The sequence below is a fragment of the Pangasianodon hypophthalmus genome, chromosome 16 (genome assembly GCF_027358585.1).
Source record: "Pangasianodon hypophthalmus isolate fPanHyp1 chromosome 16, fPanHyp1.pri, whole genome shotgun sequence".
Lineage (NCBI taxonomy): Eukaryota > Metazoa > Chordata > Actinopteri > Siluriformes > Pangasiidae > Pangasianodon > Pangasianodon hypophthalmus.
The window spans coordinates 12,129,447-12,148,504 of NC_069725.1; the positions used below are offsets into that span (position 1 = coordinate 12,129,447).

At 38.0% G+C, this 19,058-nt stretch overlaps 2 protein-coding genes across 2 annotated transcripts; both read right to left on the bottom strand.

The window, feature by feature from the left end:
- Nucleotides 1-535: 535 nt before the first annotated feature.
- Nucleotides 536-15,160, bottom strand: slc17a9b (solute carrier family 17 member 9b). Its single transcript, XM_026920758.3, has 13 exons — nucleotides 14,420-15,160; nucleotides 13,017-13,214; nucleotides 12,228-12,367; nucleotides 11,420-11,519; nucleotides 10,224-10,354; nucleotides 8,716-8,812; nucleotides 8,094-8,190; nucleotides 6,113-6,200; nucleotides 5,915-5,949; nucleotides 5,697-5,812; nucleotides 4,488-4,543; nucleotides 4,345-4,374; nucleotides 536-2,700 (listed from the first exon to the last, which is right to left on the bottom strand). Exons 1-13 carry the CDS (start codon nucleotides 14,548-14,550, stop codon nucleotides 2,522-2,524), a joined length of 1,398 nt encoding a protein of 465 aa, XP_026776559.1. The 5' UTR covers nucleotides 14,551-15,160; the 3' UTR covers nucleotides 536-2,521.
- Nucleotides 15,161-15,299: 139 nt separating this feature from the next.
- gid8b (GID complex subunit 8 homolog b (S. cerevisiae)) lies at nucleotides 15,300-19,001 on the bottom strand. Its single transcript, XM_026920760.3, has 5 exons — nucleotides 18,897-19,001; nucleotides 17,584-17,711; nucleotides 17,295-17,491; nucleotides 16,928-17,125; nucleotides 15,300-16,248 (listed from the first exon to the last, which is right to left on the bottom strand). The coding sequence occupies exons 2-5, from the start codon at nucleotides 17,702-17,704 to the stop codon at nucleotides 16,075-16,077; spliced, it is 690 nt and encodes a 229-aa protein (XP_026776561.1). The 5' UTR covers nucleotides 17,705-17,711; nucleotides 18,897-19,001; the 3' UTR covers nucleotides 15,300-16,074.
- Between the last annotated feature and the right edge of the window lie 57 nt (nucleotides 19,002-19,058).

The window sequence follows — 19,058 nt, forward strand, 5'->3', positions numbered from 1 at the left end:
AAATTGCATGTTTTCTAAAGCAGGAGAATATTGCATTACTACATTTCTTTTCAGTCATTTTCATTTTAAATAGTTCAAAGATAATCTCTTAGCTTTATACTTTCAGAAAACTGCATTTAGTCAGGATGACTCACAATATGAATGAATGAATGAATGCTGATTCATATTTTCACAGAATATGATCTTGAATTAAACATGTGATAAACAATGTAAATACTCAGTGTTTTGCAGGCGACTGATGAAATTATATGAAATTATTTTGAACTCCAAACATAATGCCAACATTTAATATAAGCAGTTATAAAACACAGTACAAGACACGACACATTATTTGGAAATGAGTTACACCTTAAGTAGATTTTGACTTTAACAGCTGAACTTCTTGGATGTATATATTATTATTATTTCTGTTACACATATGTCTGGTCTATGTATAAAAAATTAACCAAAAAAAAAAAAAGAATGCACTTGAAATCCTTCGTGAATATGATGTATTTGTGCACAATCTTGTCAGCTGCAATAAACAGTTTTGTTAAAAAAAAAAAATTAAGCTTTTTCTTGATGGGAATCAGCTTAGCACAATAAGGCATGGTGCAGCAAGAAGATGCTTTTCAGGAACTTTTTCAGTTTAGATTATTATGCATATCTGATTAAATGAATTTCTAGCTCTTCTCCTAGTTCTCTACTTAAATCACTCAGTCAGGTTTTCTGACCAAGAAACTAAGCAAAGTTGCTGTTAAGGTGCTTTTTCCACATTAGACAAACACATGCTAGAAAACTGTATAAAAAAATGTTGCTGCCATAATCTCACTACAGGCCTCAAGGAACAGAATAAATAAACAGCTTCAAGCTACTTCAAGTGATATTTCACCCTAAAACAGCCAAACTCGGTAACTAAAGCCCCACATGAATGCTTCCTTGATCAGACTTATTTTTTTAAATGAAAAAAGGAAGAAATAACGGTATAACATATTATCATAGATAATTATTATATATAAAAGTATATAATAAACAAGCTACAACTATTTCATTGAAATGGTGATGGTGTGGATAAGAACTCAGCTTCATGTCTTTAGTTACCGTGTCAGATATTTTAAAGTAAAGTGTCACTTAAAGCGTCATTAAAATGATCAGACACATGTAGACAGAAGCAATTCACTTGACAGTTCTTGATATATATATATAAAGATCTGCTGCTAACCACAATAATAAATACATTTGACTGGAATACAAAATATATTTGGTCTAAACCATTTGAAAAACGACGTCATTACTAAAGGAAGTTAACATTCACAGTTCTTACAATAAAGATTTTTCAAAATCTATATTGTCCATACTGTCCAAAGACTTTCTTTCTTCCAACAAACAAATGCACATTTAACAGCGACAGTGGAAAGTGGTGGCTCTGTGCTAGTGGCCAAAAGTTTGAGAGTTTGAATTCCCAGAATTCCACCGAAACACTGTTGGACCGCTGACCAAGACACTTCACAGTGCTCAGCTCTGTACTTTGTTTGTACTCTGCCTATTCTTAAACCACTTTGGATGATAGAGTCTGCCAAATAAATACTTGTAAGATATAAATCATTGTTAACCACAGGAGAAAAGAGAAAGAGGTTCCTTGAAGATTACTGTTAAAACATCCACTGTTCACTTGTTGCCACTTTTCCTTAACTGTAACCTCACTTCCTGTCCTACTAGAACAACTCTGTCTCTCTATCCACACAGTGCTATAAGGCTAGGGAGAGCTGCTTCTTTCCTAGAAACATCAAACCTCATCGGTAAGTGCTCAACTTTGTTGCAAACATCAACTACCTCGCAAAAGCAGCTTGTAAAGGCTTTGGTACTTGATTGAAGAACAAAGCATGAGATGTGTATCATGAAATGTTAAACATGGGAATGATTTAGGGTCTGGACATCATGCAATATTCATAATATGATATGAATTGAAAAATTATCAACAACTTTGTTTATCTTTGGCCTTTAGTCTTCATCCACTGAATTAAATGAAAATGGATGCAAATGGTAAGCAAGAGCAATGGAAAACATGGTGGAAAAAAAAATCCTCCATAGACAATAATGATCATTAATGATCGCAATGATGATGATGCCTGAGTTTTGTCAAGCCAAGCTGCTCAACAACAATTACAGAACGGATGATGGAATGAATGAAACAGAAGACAAAGGCTACGCATCTTTACACTCAACAAAATGTGTAGTCATTATATTTAGTTTTCAGTCTTTGTATATTACTTTACTTCATATTAGGCTACACTACTACAGCCATCTTCGTATTTTCAGTAACTTGTCCCATCAGAACTGTGAGACACTGGAGAAGAAAAGCTAATACTGAAATACTGGTGGAGCTGGCTTCTGAACCTATAAAGCCAAACTGCTGCCGGATCCCGCCAAAGGGGTGACAGTGGGGATGGAAATTCTAGTGCAGACTGTCCTTCCAAAATCCGTAGTGTCTCAGTCTGCAGGACACGTCCTTTAAAACGGATTTTGTTCAGTTTCTGTTTGCTCAGATATGTATGTTGTGATAGCGTCCCTTCATGGCTTCGATGTCGACCCTGCGTGCCTCGGCATACGTCAGGAACATTCCTAATCCCAAGAGGTTCACTACGGTGATGAGGGCGAAAACCGACGCCCACGACCCTGTGGTCTCGATCAGATAGCCCGAGAAATACACCATGATCACCCCTGTTGAGACACACACAGCACTAATTACACACAGTGACACACACACACACACACTAACAATTACACTATCAAACAGCAAATTCAGAACGTTCTTCAAAAAAGCTTCTTTTTAGTGAAGTACCAAAAATTAGGAGTTGAAATTGGCTTCAATAATTTTATATTATATATATACACTATATTACCAAAAGTATTCGGTCACCCATCCAAATGATCAGAATCAGGTGTCCTAATCACTTGGCCTGGCCACAGGTGTATAAAATCAAGCACTTAGGCATGCAGACTGTTTTTACAAACATTTGTGAAAGAATGGGCCGCTCTCAGGAGCTCAGTGAATTCCAGCGTGGAACTGTCATAGGATGCCACCTGTGCAACAAATCCAGTCGTCAAATTTCCTCGCTCCTAAATATTCCACAGTCAACTGTCAGCTTTATCATAACAAAATGGAAGAGTTTGGGAACAACAGCAACTCAGCCACGAAGTGGTAGGCCACGTAAACTGACGGAGAGGGGTCAGCGGATGCTGAAGCGCATAGTGCAAAGAGGTCGTCGACTTTCTTCACAGTCAATTGCTACAGAGCTCCAAACTTCATGTGACCTTCAGATTAGCCCAAGTACAGTACGCAGAGAGCTTCATGGAATGGGTTTCCATGGCCGAGCAGCTGCATCCAAGCCACACATCACCAAGTGCAATGCAAAGCGTCGGATGCAGTGGTGTAAAGCACGCCGCCACTGGACTCTAGAGCAGTGGAGACGCGTTCTCTGGAGTGATGAATCACGCTTTTCCATCTGGCAATCTGATGGACGAGTCTGGGTTTGGAGGTTGCCAGGAGAACGGTACATTTCGGACTGCATTGTGCCGAGTGTGAAATTTGGTGGAGGAGGAATTATGGTGTGGGGTTGTTTTTCAGGAGTTGGGCTTGGCCCCTTAGTTCCAGTGAAAGGAACTTTGAATGCTTCAGGATACCAAAACATTTTGGACAATTCCATGCTCCCAACCTTGTGGGAACAGTTTGGAGCGGGCCCCTTCCTCTTCCAACATGACTGTGCACCAGTGCACAAAGCAAGGTCCATAAAGACATGGATGGCAGAGTCTGGTGTGGATGAACTTGACTGGCCTGCACAGAGTCCTGACCTGAACCTGATAGAACACCTTTGGGATGAATTAGAGCGGAGACTGAGAGCCAGGCCTTCTCGACCAACATCAGTGTGTGACCTCACCAATGCGCTTTTGGAAGAATGGTCAAAAATTCCTATAAACACACTCCTCAAACTTGTGGACAGCCTTCCCAGAAGAGTTGAAGCTGTAATAGCTGCAAAAGGTGGACCGACATCATATTGAACCCTATGGGTTAGGAATGGGATGGCACTTAAGTTAATATGTGAGTCAAGGCAGGTGACCGAATACTTTTGGTAATATAGTGTATATGTGTATTTTTTTTTTCCAATCTTGCGGCATTCCACCTAATCATTTAATCTTATTATTCCAAATTATTTATATTGCAAATGTTTCATATTTGGATATGTTTCTTTTCATTTTTCGTACATCCCTGGTTCTTTCCAGCCACAGACTTTTAACTTAATGGACAAAAATAACCCGCAATGTATAAATGACAGACAAGAGATTTTTCAAACACCTGAAAATTACCTGAAAATGCACCACAAGTGTTCATCACACCTAGAAAACACAAAGACAAACATATTACTTACAACAGCATGTGCTTGTTTCTATCAGCTGTCTATTATAAGCTCATACAGCTGTGTAACAGAAGGACAGAGTACAGCACATACCAAATAGAGCACCGGCACAGGATGGTGCAAGATCCTGAACATTAACGGATACGCCACTGCAGAGACAGAGAAAGAAAGACTCAGTCAGTCACTTTAGATAGTAAAACACTCCTCTAATAGGCACTATGGCACATAGTGGCATCTTAAGGTAAAAGGTTACTTGTATTCAGTTATTTGTAGTTATTTGTATTCAGAGCTGAGTTATGCAGCTGCTTAACTCCATTGTCTGGGTGCGCCATTCAAATCATGCAAATCAACTGCGCCTGGTTCGTGCCTCTGAGGTTTCCAGATTTTTCTTGAAAGGCATCTGAGACAGTTTTTAATAGCTTCTTTAAAACACAAGCACTTGCCTTTATGCTTGAAAAAATATCAGGGGATAGATGTAACATAAAAGCAAGAAGAAATTTAAAAAATGAAAAAATGAAAAAATCTAATGTTATGATACACTATATGAATGAGATGGCAAGCACATTTGGTTTAATTTAACAATACGGCTTCCAGAACTTTTATATGGCAGCTTATAAAATAGCACTTGATCTAGCACATCCTATTATTTTGTGTTTTTTTGTTGGGATTATTTGTATTCTTCTCAAACAGTTAATCGTGTCCACAATGTACATAATGTGTGCATGCATTTAATTCACCATTCTGAGTTGTCAAATTACTAAAACGATGCCAAAGGTTTTGTTAATTTGATGCACTCTCCTGTAAAGAAAATGTTTGAAGGATAAGCAGACTGAGCACTCATCTGCTACTGTTACAGCTCACTTAAGGGTTTTTTTTTTTTTAATCCATATAAAATTTTGTCTGCAAGATAAGCAATGATTAAGATGCTGACTCCTCTGATGTCCTCTGTGGGAACAAAATGTTGTGGACAATACTATTAATTAAGGTCATCTTTATGCATTTAATACTGGCCTCAAATGGCACTCCATAGGTTTCTTGAGTGTATTAACAGCGGAAACATACATTTCAGTGTGACATATTGTGGTTGCATGGTGATGCTGGACATAATACTGCTCATAGCTCAAGTCGATTTTACGCAAGAAAAATGAGCAGAAAAGCACAAAACTGAACCACACTTCTGTTTTTTGGCAAGAAGGCGCAAATCCCACACAACTGAGAGTATAACTGTGATGTGTACAATGATGGTATTAGTGCCTAACTCAACTCTGAATACGGCCCTAACAGTGCAAACAGCATCGTTACCTGTGACTGAAGGTGGTCAGGCCCATAGTAGCAGACACAAAGGCCACAGCCATGGGGAACGTAGTGGTGCCACATAGACACAGTGTGAACACACTGGATACTCCCATAGAAAAGAACTGAGAGAGAGACAGAGAGAGAGAGAATCAAAGATACAAATACTAGGAGACCATCTCTGTACTATTCATAAGTCCATACACAAGTGTGTGAAGTGTGTGTACCTGCATTAACTTTCTCACTGAAGCAATATCAAACCCTACAAGAAACACAGAGAGACAAGAGAATGACAAAGAAGAAGTCAGACAGAGGTATATTTTATAGACTGAGAGAGGTTTACAGACCGAGACACCATTAAATTCACAACATTTACAGCACAGTAAAAGTCAATCGGCATGTGTACAGTGTGTACAACTTCTTACCCTGACTGATGAGGTGATCAGACAGGCAGCCACTGAATAGTGAGGAGGGAATGGCCACAAGCCATGGGATCACATTAAATATCCAACCCTGCAGACACACACACATTTGTACAAGTCTTAGTCTAGGCAGAAAACAATGGGACACGGTGTCAGAGGGAAACTGAGCTGAGATGAGAAGCTTAGCTTCTGCTGAATCCTGAGAATACACACCACATACTTTAAGTCTAGAACATTCAGAGAATCATGTAACTAACAACATGCAACATTAAGATAAGGGCTCAATCATAAGCAGTGATGTGACAGCACCCCCTGCTGGAATCTTATATAAAATGCACTTTTACTGTAGGACCTGCTAAATCTTTATCTTTTTTTCCAAGTTAATGGGAAACTCGCCAACAAAAACTAATAGAGCTGATTACAATGATTAAATCTGTTCATTAAATTCCACAATCATATGATTCCATATAATTGCACATTGCATACACTCACAGTGTTAGTTCATTGGTAAATCAGTTGGCCACACCATCATGTTTTAGTCATTGCATTGGTCTTGATCAAAGATTCCTAAAATCAAGAATAATGGATAAGAACTATTTCTTACGGTGTTTTGTTGTCTAACACAGTAATGAGTGGAACTGTAGCATTGCCACAATCACTAAAACTTGTAAATGACGAAAATATGGTCATGATTTTGCAGTAGTAAATTTAGTAGATTTTGCAGTAGTAAATTATTCTTCATGACCCTGTCGCTGGGTCATTGGTTGTCCTACCTTGGACCACCTTTGGTAGATACTAACCACTGCATACCTGGAACACCCCACATGACCTGGCATTTTGGAGATGCTCTGACACAGTCGTCTAGCCATCACACTCTGGCCCTTATCAAAGTCGCTCAGATCCTTACGCTTGCCCATTTTTCCTGCTTCCAACACATCAACTTTGAGAACTGACTGTTCACTTGCTCCCTCAGTTGTTTTAATGTTACGGCTGATCGATGTATAATGTGTTAATTATGACTGGACTACAGCAAAGACAAACTGTTATTCACAACTGTTTGTATGAATATTCATCAATTCATCTGCACAAGTTTCTTAATTGACACAGGCGCAAGAGGTTGCAGCCAGGGATAATCTTTCTTTATGTTTCATTAAAATAATGGAAATAAACACGACCCGGATTTATACCCGTCCTGCAGACTAATAGCCTAATATTACTAATAATAGAAATCTACAAAAAATCTACTTTGTGCTTTTGCGGTTTCTGCATTTTTTCTCCATCTTGTTAACTTCAAGAGAAAGTGAAGAAACGACTGTTACAGCTGCTATAAGTGCTAACAAAAAGTGTTAACTTCTTTTATGGACTTTGTGCACAATTAAACTTACCTATAAACACACAAAAAGTATGTGTTTATAGGTAAGTTTAATTGTGCAGATTAAGCCATGTGCTGTGATAGGTAAATAATGTATTTCAGGGTGGCATAACACCATCCTATCGATGATTAATTTTCTATAACTGCACACCCTATCATTCTATTCCTTATTTATTTATTACTCAGAGCTCAGTGTCCTGGGTGAAGTTTCTATTGTCCTGTTTATAGATAAAAGGACAATATGTGATTATATTGTATTTTGCGTGCATACACCCCACATGAGCAGATTTAAGATACCGTGAATTCACTGTGTATTTTAGGTAACTGTGGTTTTTTTTTTTTTTTTTTGCTTTTTGAACAATCAGGCAGTGGAGGGATTCTGTCACAAAAAAAGCAAAGGGACTTGTATGACCTTGCAGTAATGCATTCTGTAATATATGGAATATACATTTTCAGTGGAATTTCCCCTTTTATGTGTGGGATAGGGGGGCCATTATTTGGAAAACAAGGAATGATGTAAAATACTATTACCACGCAAACACACACACACACACACACACACACACGCATGCACGCACGCAGGTTAACTCCCCTCAGGGCAACACTGTTTACCTTGGAATCAGGGAAGGTGTCCTTGAAAAAAGTCGGCAGCCATGACAACAGGGTGAAGAAGGTGCTAGCGGTGCACAGGTGTGTAATAATGACCGCACTGAGAGATAGCAAACACACACACACACACACACACGGATTTGGTGGAGGAAGAGATAGAAGAGAGAGGGAGAAGAGTAAGAAACTCACAATGTCACAAAATTGTCCTAGAAAAAAATGCAATTAAACTGAGATAACATGAAAAGTATAATAATTATATAGTGAATAAGGAAACTTTTTGCTTTGTCACATCACAAGATCATGATATCCAAATGTCTCTTATATTTAATATAATCATAATTCCACATATTTTAAGAACAATCATTGTGTCACATATTGCCCAGCTCTAGTCTTGAACACAAATGGATAAATACTGTCTGTATCTAATGAAGCAGAGTGTTAGCATTGCTAATGTAAACTCTGTAGACAGAATTTTTATTGCTACACAGTGATAAGTAAATAGACACAAGGTGGAAAATGACCGCGCATTTATGTCATTACAGATGCTTTTGTTTAGCTTTCACATGACTAAACACCCACACACACACACGTCATTTCTCAGTCACTGCACAGGTTCTTATCTCACCACACAGCTGGTTGTCTGAAGAGACGCAGCCAGTTTCTTCGGGACAGTTTGGACTGAGTTCCAGCGCTGCCCAGTGATTCCAGTGTAATGATGGGACCTGAACAAATACAACGGTGTCAATCATTAACCCGTAACCTACAGCTGAAAGAGCTAAAAGTTAAACAAACTGTAATATCTAGTAAAACTGTCTCACCAGTGAAAGGATCATCTTAGTACCCACATGCATATATTTCATTTTCTCAGATAACTTGCGTAATGACTCTAGTTGTCCTTTTTTGCTATCTACATTTAAAAAAAGGCTGTTTACTTCCTCCATGGAATAGTCTGTAAGCGGCCTTTCCATGTTTCGGTAGAAACAAGCGTAGATACAATAGATGGAGATAATCACAGTGTATCATGTGTGAACTTTCCAACTGTACATAGAAATAAAAGCAAGACACTGACATGAATGTGAAGGAACTTGGATCACATTACACACAAAGACCTCACAAACATTTACACAAGGTCAGGGAAGTCATCAACAAAGTTAAATCAAACAATAAAACAATAATGCACATCAGAACTGTCAGACTCTATTCATTTTTTTTAAAATAGGCTTCTAAGCAAACATTTAAGTGTTTAAGATTCCATGTCCTACTTTAAGCTGTATGAAATAATTCATTTCCTAAACCATTTGGCTAAATTACTTACATAAATTACTTAAATATAATTACATCATATTTTTTTACATTCTGATTTAATACAAAAAAAGAGCTAAGTATGTGACCTAACAATTACACAGTGCACCACAAACTACATTATATTCCAGCCTGTACGGTAAACAGAAAGCTACCAGCCTAACTGTAAATAAATTAACAAACCTTAATTATTAAAGTTTCTTTTAAAATTTGCCTTCTCAGGTTCTTTTTTTTTTTTTGCTAAGGAAGCAACACTGTGTTCATGTTCTATGATTTATGTCTACAAATGCATAGTGTAGCTCTGAGACTAATGTTTATTCTGTTTATAACAGCATAAAATTATAGATGCATTCATATTAGATTATATAAAAACAATCCCTTTAAATAAAAATTCTAATAATTTTTAATAAAAACTGAGACTTTATATTAAAAACATAAATCTCTTGTTGCTTTAGGCTGGTTTTATTTGTCAGAATGTTTGTCATAGCTCTAACGCAGCATTACTGGTCTAGTCTAGTTTACTTTTTTGTATCTTTAGTCACCATGCTTCAATCCTTCTGTCAGGTAAGAAGAATGTAACTCTTAGTACATCCATATGAAGTTATTAAATAACAACCTGTTATTTAAATTTTACATTTTTATATTTACGTGACACTTTTATCCAAAGCAACTTACACTTAGAGAGGATACAACTGAGCAGTTGAGGGTTAAGGGATCTGTAGACCAGTACCTTAACCACTGAGCCACCATGGCCTGAAGCTGCTAAAGCCATGTAATTCATCATTCCTTTTAGTGTAGCATGCGTACGTACCAAGAGTAGCCAAACCTTACCTTCTCCTTTGAGCAGGTATTTCCACATACAGTAGGCCCAAAGAACTGACAGGAGGCCGGAGACGTAGAACACACTCTCCCAGCCATACAGATCCAGCATGAGCGAGCCTACTCCTCCAATCACCAACGTCCTGCACGCACACACACACACACACACAAGCGTGAACATTTTCTGTTCAATACACTGGGCCCTCCTTAATACCTAACATTATCCAACTTGTGTACACCTGTAAACCTATAAACAAAGTGAAGAATAATAACCTGTTTAGCTTTCTGCCAAAGTTAAAATGGCTTGGGGAACAATGTAAGGACACGATTAATATGAATGAAGATGCTCTCCTGCCATTCATATAGCTACCCAGCTGCTTGTAATCTAGCTCACATCTGTCCCGAGTCAGATTTTAGTATCAGAGTGTATTCTGAATGGTCATATTCATAACACTAGCCAAACCTGTCAAAATATATTAATCTGAACTGTTTTGCTCATCACTAACATCAGCTAACCGACTAGCTATCTGACATTACATCTACATATATGTATGTAAAGGTGAAAAACAGTTTAAACATTGATAGTGTTTTTCACAACAACCTATGGCAATATATCTGAGAAATCACTTAAAACATTAATAAACTTTTCTTACAGCACTTAGGAAACAGCATTTTCCTGTCCCAGTCCACTAGATCTGTACTTTGCCTTATATATAATCAAGATTATTTTAATGCATTATTGTGTGAATTCATTTAACATCTCATATTTCAAATACCCTTTAAGAACAACGTACTTTGAGAAGAAAAAAAATTCTCTAATTCTTTTTTCTATGTTTTCAATGATATGGTGATACTGACTGATGAGGCCACTTTCAAAGTATAAACCTGTTACCCAAATTACAGACTGAAGCTAAATTATTCATTTTAAATAAATCATTAGAATGTCCTTAATGTTGTTATACCATTAGCATGGATACTAATTTTGTATATTTGCTAATTTTATGCTAAACAGACTCCATCCTGTTACTCATTTTAAGAGCCAAGGTCAGCAAAGAAACCAGGTAATGTACAATATATTATTGCCTGAGATGGGTTAACACATTTCTGAAGGGTTAAATCCATGTTTTTGTTCAAAATCAATTCGTAAGCATTACAAGAGGTAGCTCCCATTGCTCACTTCAGTATCGATGGACTTCTATTTGACTCACCCCAGATACGAGCCACTCCCTACAGTGCTCATGAGGAAACCGCGCTCACTCTCCACCACTTTCTGAGAGCACAGACTAGCCAGAGACGGGTAGTGAACACCTGGAGAGGAGACAGAAATTACGACAACAGAGATTTAGGAGTCTACATTAGCATCTGAGAACAGTGTGCTAGTCCAGATGCTAAATGTGTCCACTGACAACAAAAATCAATCAAATGTGAGCGAGCAACTGGAGCCACAATACTTGGGTAGCAAAGACATAACACATAAACTGTAGTCCATAAAATACATTTTATGCCTACTTCCTTCTTCAGAGAATGATAACAGTAAAGCATTCCCAGGGAGAGAGATAGAGTGCAGAGTCACAACAATGTCACTCATGACTGCTCCACAAACTGCTGTCTTTAACAGACAAAATGATTTCTCATTTGCAGGGTAATCTTCAGCTGTTGATTGACAATCATGAATTGGTCATTTTGTTTAGAAGCACCTCTGCTGCAGTTTACTTTCGTTATACTTTTCACCTTCGAACAGTTCACAACACTCACACGCTGCTTTCCAGATTTCTTTTTTTTTTTTTCTAAGCTGTGGAGAATTTATGTTTCTGATAATAAACAAATATCACAAATAAAGGCTGGGTTCAATTTTAAAGCCACAGCACCTCTGTGGCTTTGAGGATCCAAACCACATTTCCTTAAGAGACTTTGACTGAAGAGATGACGATGATTATTAAGATTAAGAATCTAAAAGACTGCAGTGGGATGACGACCTAATGAGCGGCTCACTGGAGCTCTTGACAAGTCACTCACCCTGCAGGAGGCCCATGAGGAAGCGGGACACGGTCATGGAGACGATGGGCTGCGAGCAGAAGTGGGCCAGGATGGGCGTGAATGCTGTCATGGCTCCCCATGCTGTAGCTGACAGCAACATCACTTTTTCTCCTCCCACCCTATTTAAAACAACACAAACAAGAGCCATGAATGCAGTTTTACTCAAGCCATTTGAGGCAGGCATTTCAAGCAGCTAAGCAGAGTTACTGATATGCTGGAATTGGAAGGCTATAACTTACACACACTGTATTACTTGAAATGACTGGAATGGAAACAAGTCCTGCTTAAGGCCTAATTGAGAACTATGCACTATAACAAGGATTGATGCAACATGAAACTACAAGATTAGATATATTTGATTAAGCCAGCCTATATTTATCTTTGTTTATAGAGCCTTGGCAAATTCTGGGTAAGTATTCATCCAACTGTAATGAAAAATAAATCATCGGTCACTTATTCCAAACAGTGACACGAGACTTTTTTTTTTTTTTTTTGCATATAGTTACTTGGCAATAGTTAGCTTTTTTCTAGTCTTGCCATGGCCCTGATTTGCGTGAACATGTAAAGCAGGCTGACATCATGGCTAAAATTTCACCTGGCCATGAGCCAGATCATGACTCTGTGTCATATTACGTCACACTTTCTTCACAGTCAGTCACCTCAAAGACCAACTAGTGCTTATTCAGACATTTCAATTACATGAAAAATGGGTTTAGATCTCGACGTGTGACTAGACGAGCAACATTCATGACTACCCAGTGTGCTGACCTGTCACTGATGTAGCCACCGAGGACCTGAGTGAAGCAGTAGCCCCAGAAGAAGCTGCCCAGCACCATGCCTGACTCCCTCTTGGACCAGCTGAAGCGCTCTGCCATGCTCACGGCACAGATGGGCATGGCCACGCGGGCGCAGTACAGCAGACATGTTCCCAACAGCAGCACCACTGTCCATATCCGCGCTACCGGCCTGCACAGAGAGAGCAGAATGAGGATCAGTGCTGTGAACCAGACTAGTGCTGATAATCAGTGGTACGCAATATTGTCACTGCCACTGTGTTAGTTTAAACGACATCCTAGGCGTGAATGTGTTTGCGTTCAACGCACGCCCTGTGATGGACCGACATCCTAACCCAGGTGTGTTCCTGCCCCTCACCCAGTGTTTCCAGGATAGACTCCACATCCACAGCAATAAATCCACCAGGATAAAGCAGTTTACTGAAGATGAATGAATGAGAAACTAGCAAGCACACTAGAAACGAAGGTGTATGATGATAAATATGTCTCAGATGTGATGCCTGCCAAGGCTTCTTTTCAGATTAACATGCGGTAATTTTTATACATATAAATATATGTATAATATTATAAAAATTATATAGAATATCTTTATACATCATAAATATAATAAATATATAATATATAAATATAAAATTTCATATTTTATACACCTGCTTAAAAGGCTATGCTCCTACCAGCAGAATATGAACCAACTTCCAATTGTGGATGATTTTTTTGGGTTTTTTTTTTTTTGAGACAAATTTATTTTCAGGCAAGTTTCAGTTTCACAAAATGTGAGCATCTGGCCACATGGATAAAATACATACATACATACATACATACATACATTATATTATATATATATATCCCACTCATAAAACTACACCTATACTAATATACATCAATACATAGATATATTTGTTCACTAAAATGAAATATTATAGTCTAGATTGTATTTTAACCCAAATAAGTGTTGTGGTACTTATTTACTACTAATCTGCTAATCTGAAGCTACTCATTTATCAAAATGCTAATTAGTTTGTCAGGGAATAAAACACTTCTAACCAGACACTGACTTTAGACAAGATGAAAAACTTTTAAATAACATGAAATAACAATGAAATACATTTCATTTATCGTGTCTTGTTTGAAATAACGAGTATTAATTTTTTTTTTTTAAAAAATGAATGTTTTTGTGCTAAAGAGTCTGCTAAACACAGGTTCATCTCTCTCTTCAGAGCCGAAACAGACCCTATCCCAAACGGCACGCTATTTCCGGCAGTGCACTACATGAAAGGCGTCCGAGTCATCATTTGAACCCCTACTGAGTGAACCTATATAGGGAGAAATGGACCAATTTGGGATTGAGGCACAGAATCACAACACGCACTCGCTCACCTGGACCAGTTCTGACTTGACTCGGGCCACTTTTTCTGATGTCCAACTCCTTCGAAATTATCCGCCGGACTGTCTTTAACACTGGCCAGGTCTGGACTGGAGTTCTTGCCATGTTTTTGTAGAATTGCCATTCAACAAGAAGTTGCCCTTGTGCCTATGTATGAGGTGAGCCTTTCTTCCTGAGGTGTGTCGAGTTCAGTTCGTCAGTGCGAGAAGACAAAAAGGCGTTAAAGTAGTCTGTGGCTCGCGTTTATATCGCACTAACATCATCTCTGAATGGCTTCTCAGCCTCTCTTGAGTCGTGGAGCGCAAAAACATACACTTGGACAGTTTCATCTGCTGCCTGAGATGCCGGACGAGTAATTCTCGCTTTTCCTGATTACTGCTAATCCACGTGTCAGCTATTTTTTTCTCTCTCGCTCTCTTTTAGCCACGCAGTCACTCCAGCCCCTCAGTGCGCTTAAACCAGGAAGTAACGTGACTCAGCCCCTTTTGACCAAAACAATCAAACTGAGGAACAAAACGCCGTATGTTGAGCTCCATGGAGGTGAAATCTGTCTTCCTGTAGGTTGAATCGCAACCCGGATCGAGCCTGTTAACGCCTGAAATGCGACTTAAGCATGCAAAAACACATCTCGATCGAGATCAGCATAATCCCTGTACGCCAGTGCAGTGTTTCAAGGAAAGATAACAGGAGATCGGTGCTGGCTGTAATACTACTCACTGGCTGTGGCATCTAGGTTGTGTGTAGCTGATGATCAGCATTATACAAAGCAGTTGTGGCTCTTCCCTTATTGTCCTAACCATCTGCATGCCCAGCCCTGTAGTCTCTAACACTCAAGAGCTATACTACTCACAATCAACAGAAATATGCAAGAACTTTTCTTTAAAAAAAAGTATTTAATACCTATGTAAAGCATCTGACATCTTGCATCTAAGATCTCACTTATTGAACTCTATAAATCATACAATGTGAGCAGGGAAAATATTACCAGATTATCATAATGAAATGAGAAATATTCACAGAGCAGATGATCCTCCATAATACTCTCTAATACATTTACAAAATGTTATTTCTTTTCCTCATTACAGTCCTTTGCACTGCAAATAAAGTTACAGAAACCAAAGTTCCACCATCACCCATTTCATCTGTCCTGTTGAAATGATTCACACTCGTGGACAGAGATCCACAGATGAGGTAGGAAAACCTGAATGTTACACTTATCTGATGTGTTACGATGATCTGCCATTAGGTCCAGAACATAATCTACATCCAAAAAAAAAAAAATCTCTGAACAGTAATATTTCTGAATATTTGTGGACAAAGTAGACAGAACAGCAATTCTCTTCAAAACACAATGGCTAAAAGTCCATTCTAATCACTTTTTCAAATACAGAGGTAACAAAATCATTTGTCTCCGTGTTCAAAAGTGTTCCTGTTTTGGCCATAAATCAGATTTAAAATACAAACATTCCCAGTTGCACAACCCATTTAATGCAAAAAGTCTCTGATAAGCAATAGCAATTATAAGTATGCTAAACAGAAAAAAAAAAACAATCAGTCACTGACTGAATATAAATAGTGAAAGGGGAGGCAAAAATGTCCATTTTATTTCCCACACAACTCTAACACTGAGCAGCTCTCGTGTTCCTCTCTACTTGGGGTCCTCGATAGTGCCCTTGCTCAGATCAGTCATTTTAGGGTACTTGACTTTCTTCTGATCCAGTTCATTCTGAGCCCACAACAGAAGTTTTAGGAGTTTTGCCAGTTTGGGCGTCGACTCTCGGTTCTCATAGTCCAGGACAGCTTGGTTTACTTCACTCCACACCTATTAATACACACAAGTAGTGAATCAGTGGACAATGCCTTACAATAACAAATACATTACATATTACACATGCAATACTTTTGTGTCTCAACACTTAAGACATCAATGAATAGTTCAATAATGCAATGGTTGTGGCCATACAACAGGTTTCTCAAATTCAAAAACAAAAAAAAACTGCCATCTCTTAAGGAAACACAACATTTATTCCTTTCAGGTTAACTCCTGATTATTTTATAATATTTATTTAAATCTCATCATATTTGGTTAACTAAGTCCAAAAAAAAAAAAACAACACACATTAAGGGTATGCACCTTTACATTAAATTATTAATTATAATCTAACACAGCCAGGCCAGGGGTTCTCAAACTTTTTAAATTCAGGGACACCTTTAACTGCAGAACCCAAAGGTATATATTTATCTTACAAGCTATAAGTGTATATATATATATATATACACATATACACACACACACACACACACACACACACACACACACACACACATAGTAGGCTGATGGACATAATGTGTACATTAATGTTTTGGCTATTTATTCCAAGTGACAGTATTTATAGTCATTATAACTTTGACAATGGTTGCTTGTGATTTCCACCAGTGGAACAAAATTGGAAAAAATCACAGACCCACTTTGAGAACTAGAATTAAATATCTGAAATCACCTTCTGTCTCTGCATCATGTTGAGGAGATCTCCAAATGGTGAGTCCTCAGGGTTATCAAAGGCCAGCAGTGCCAGCGTGCGCTCCATCTCAGACAGACACTCTCTACTCTCCTCGCCCTGCTCAGCCAGCTGCGTCTGTGCAAACTCCAGCGCCGCCTCGGTCTCCCGCAGGCGAATTAACTCAATCAGGTGCTGCTGCTGCACAGCGAACAGACGAGAACGAGGTGTTTAACTTACACGTGGACACACACACAATTACAATGTGAAAGCAATGTATACTCAGTTCATTTCTAATGTTCAGTTTTGTTAGCAAAAGCCTGAAACACAAATATATGATTAGCCTTCACGCTGTTTTTTTCTTGTTAACCTGGAGATGGAAGTACAGGTAGCGATTAGTATCTAGAAGTTCAGGATGCAGACTGTTGATCAGTGCAATGGCCTCCTGAATCTGGCCCTTCAGAATCATCTCTCTGATCTTTATCCTCTCATCTAGTGAGTCCAGGTCAACACTTGGCTCGATTCCTGATTCCAGTCTGAATTTCTCTGCTGCCTCCTTAAAACCCTCTAGAAAAAAATAAATACAAGAGTACAAGTGTACACGGTCCTAGCTTTTCAGAATAATAAATAGCAAATGAACAAAAAATAATAATGAGTACCTGTCACCAGATAATTCATGATGAGCCGATTCATGTCTGCCCGCTGAACGTGGACGTTGTTGAGCTTTTCCATCCATTCGTCTCGAGTTATGTCCTCGGGCTTTTCAGCATAACTCATCATTGGGGGTCTTGAAGAATAAATAAATACATAAGCAAGCAAGTGAATAAAGCTCAGATCATGACTTGCTGTATTCTAGTAAGCCACAGAGCTTTTGGGTTGGATAGGGACTACGCATTTTATCTTCTCAACTTCACTTTTCAAGGTTCAAGGTTCTATTTGTCACATACATATTACATACATGTGATGTAATGTAGTGAAATGTTCTTCCTTAGCTCAACAATGAACAGAACAACAATGAACTAGATATACACATACATAATAAAAACAGAATATAATAAAATCTAGGAGACTATATGATAATAAATTTGCAGCCGACAGAGGAATGTAATGTATAGAATATTAATGTACATAAATAGAATATGTAAAAAAAAAAATTAAAAAAATTTTTTTTTATATATATCTATATGCTATTTATGTATAATGAAATTGTACGTCAGCACTTAACTTATTATTGTTATGAAATGCTACAGCTGTGTCTACTGCTCGATATATATATATATATATATATATATATATATAGATAGATAGATAGATAGATAAATGTGTATTATATTATATATGTGTAATATGTCAAATATATATATATATATATATAAAATATGTATATACATATATAATGTGTTTATTTTTTTCACACACATATATTTATTTATTTGTTTGTTTGTTTGTTTATTTTTTGAGCAGTAAACACAGCTGTGGCATTTCATAAAAATAATAAGTGCTGACTTGTGATTCAGTTTCATATAATTTCATTATACCTAAATAGCACCACAATAATCATAATATAAAGTAATAACAATCATAATACTGATTATAATAAACGCCTTAAATGATCTCTCTCTCTCTCTCTCTCTCTCTCTCTCTCTCTCTCTCACACACACACACACACACACACACACACGATGACACTGAACCCTTGTTAAAATCTCTCTCTTAATATAAAATGCAGACAGGTTTCTGTTGTTGGTTTCATTAATCCAGGGAGCTCAACATGAGCAGCACTGATTCTTCAGGCCTTCCCTGAAACCACAACACTGAAGCCTCCACATCCAGCAACACAAAACACAGGCGTCTTCTCTCGTCTGAACCAGTTCTCACTCACTACTGCCTGCTAACCAGCCGAAACACTGAGCATTCATCATGCTGTACAAAAGAGTAGAGCACAAACAAAGTCAATGTCACTAAATTTTACCTGATACTCTTACTGCTACAGCAGCTTGTAGTGCAGGCGAGCAGGGCCGCAACGAGTCTGATCTCGCGCGAGTTCGTAACAAACGAGATTACGCGTGTTGCCAGATGCTGGTAATTCACGTCAAATGCTTTTCAATGCTTTTTATGCCTTGCTTATTTATAC

Excerpts from the sequence above, each read along its gene's own strand:
- slc17a9b (XM_026920758.3), bottom strand. The coding sequence starts at position 14,550 with ATGGCAATTCTACAAAAACATGGCAAGAACTCCAGTCCAGACCTGGCC. Across the intron at positions 8,191-8,715 it reads TTCAGACAACCAGCTGTGTG|TGCGGTCATTATTACACACC; the intron begins GTGAGATAAGAA and ends GCTATCTCTCAG. Across the intron at positions 6,201-8,093 it reads ACACCTTCCCTGATTCCAAG|GGTTGGATATTTAATGTGAT; the intron begins GTAAACAGTGTT and ends GTGTGTCTGCAG.
- gid8b (XM_026920760.3), bottom strand. The coding sequence starts at position 17,704 with ATGATGAGTTATGCTGAAAAGCCCGAGGACATAACTCGAGACGAATGG. Across the intron at positions 17,126-17,294 it reads ACCTGTACTTCCATCTCCAG|CAGCAGCACCTGATTGAGTT; the intron begins GTTAACAAGAAA and ends TTCGCTGTGCAG. Across the intron at positions 16,249-16,927 it reads ACATGATGCAGAGACAGAAG|GTGTGGAGTGAAGTAAACCA; the intron begins GTGATTTCAGAT and ends GTGTATTAATAG.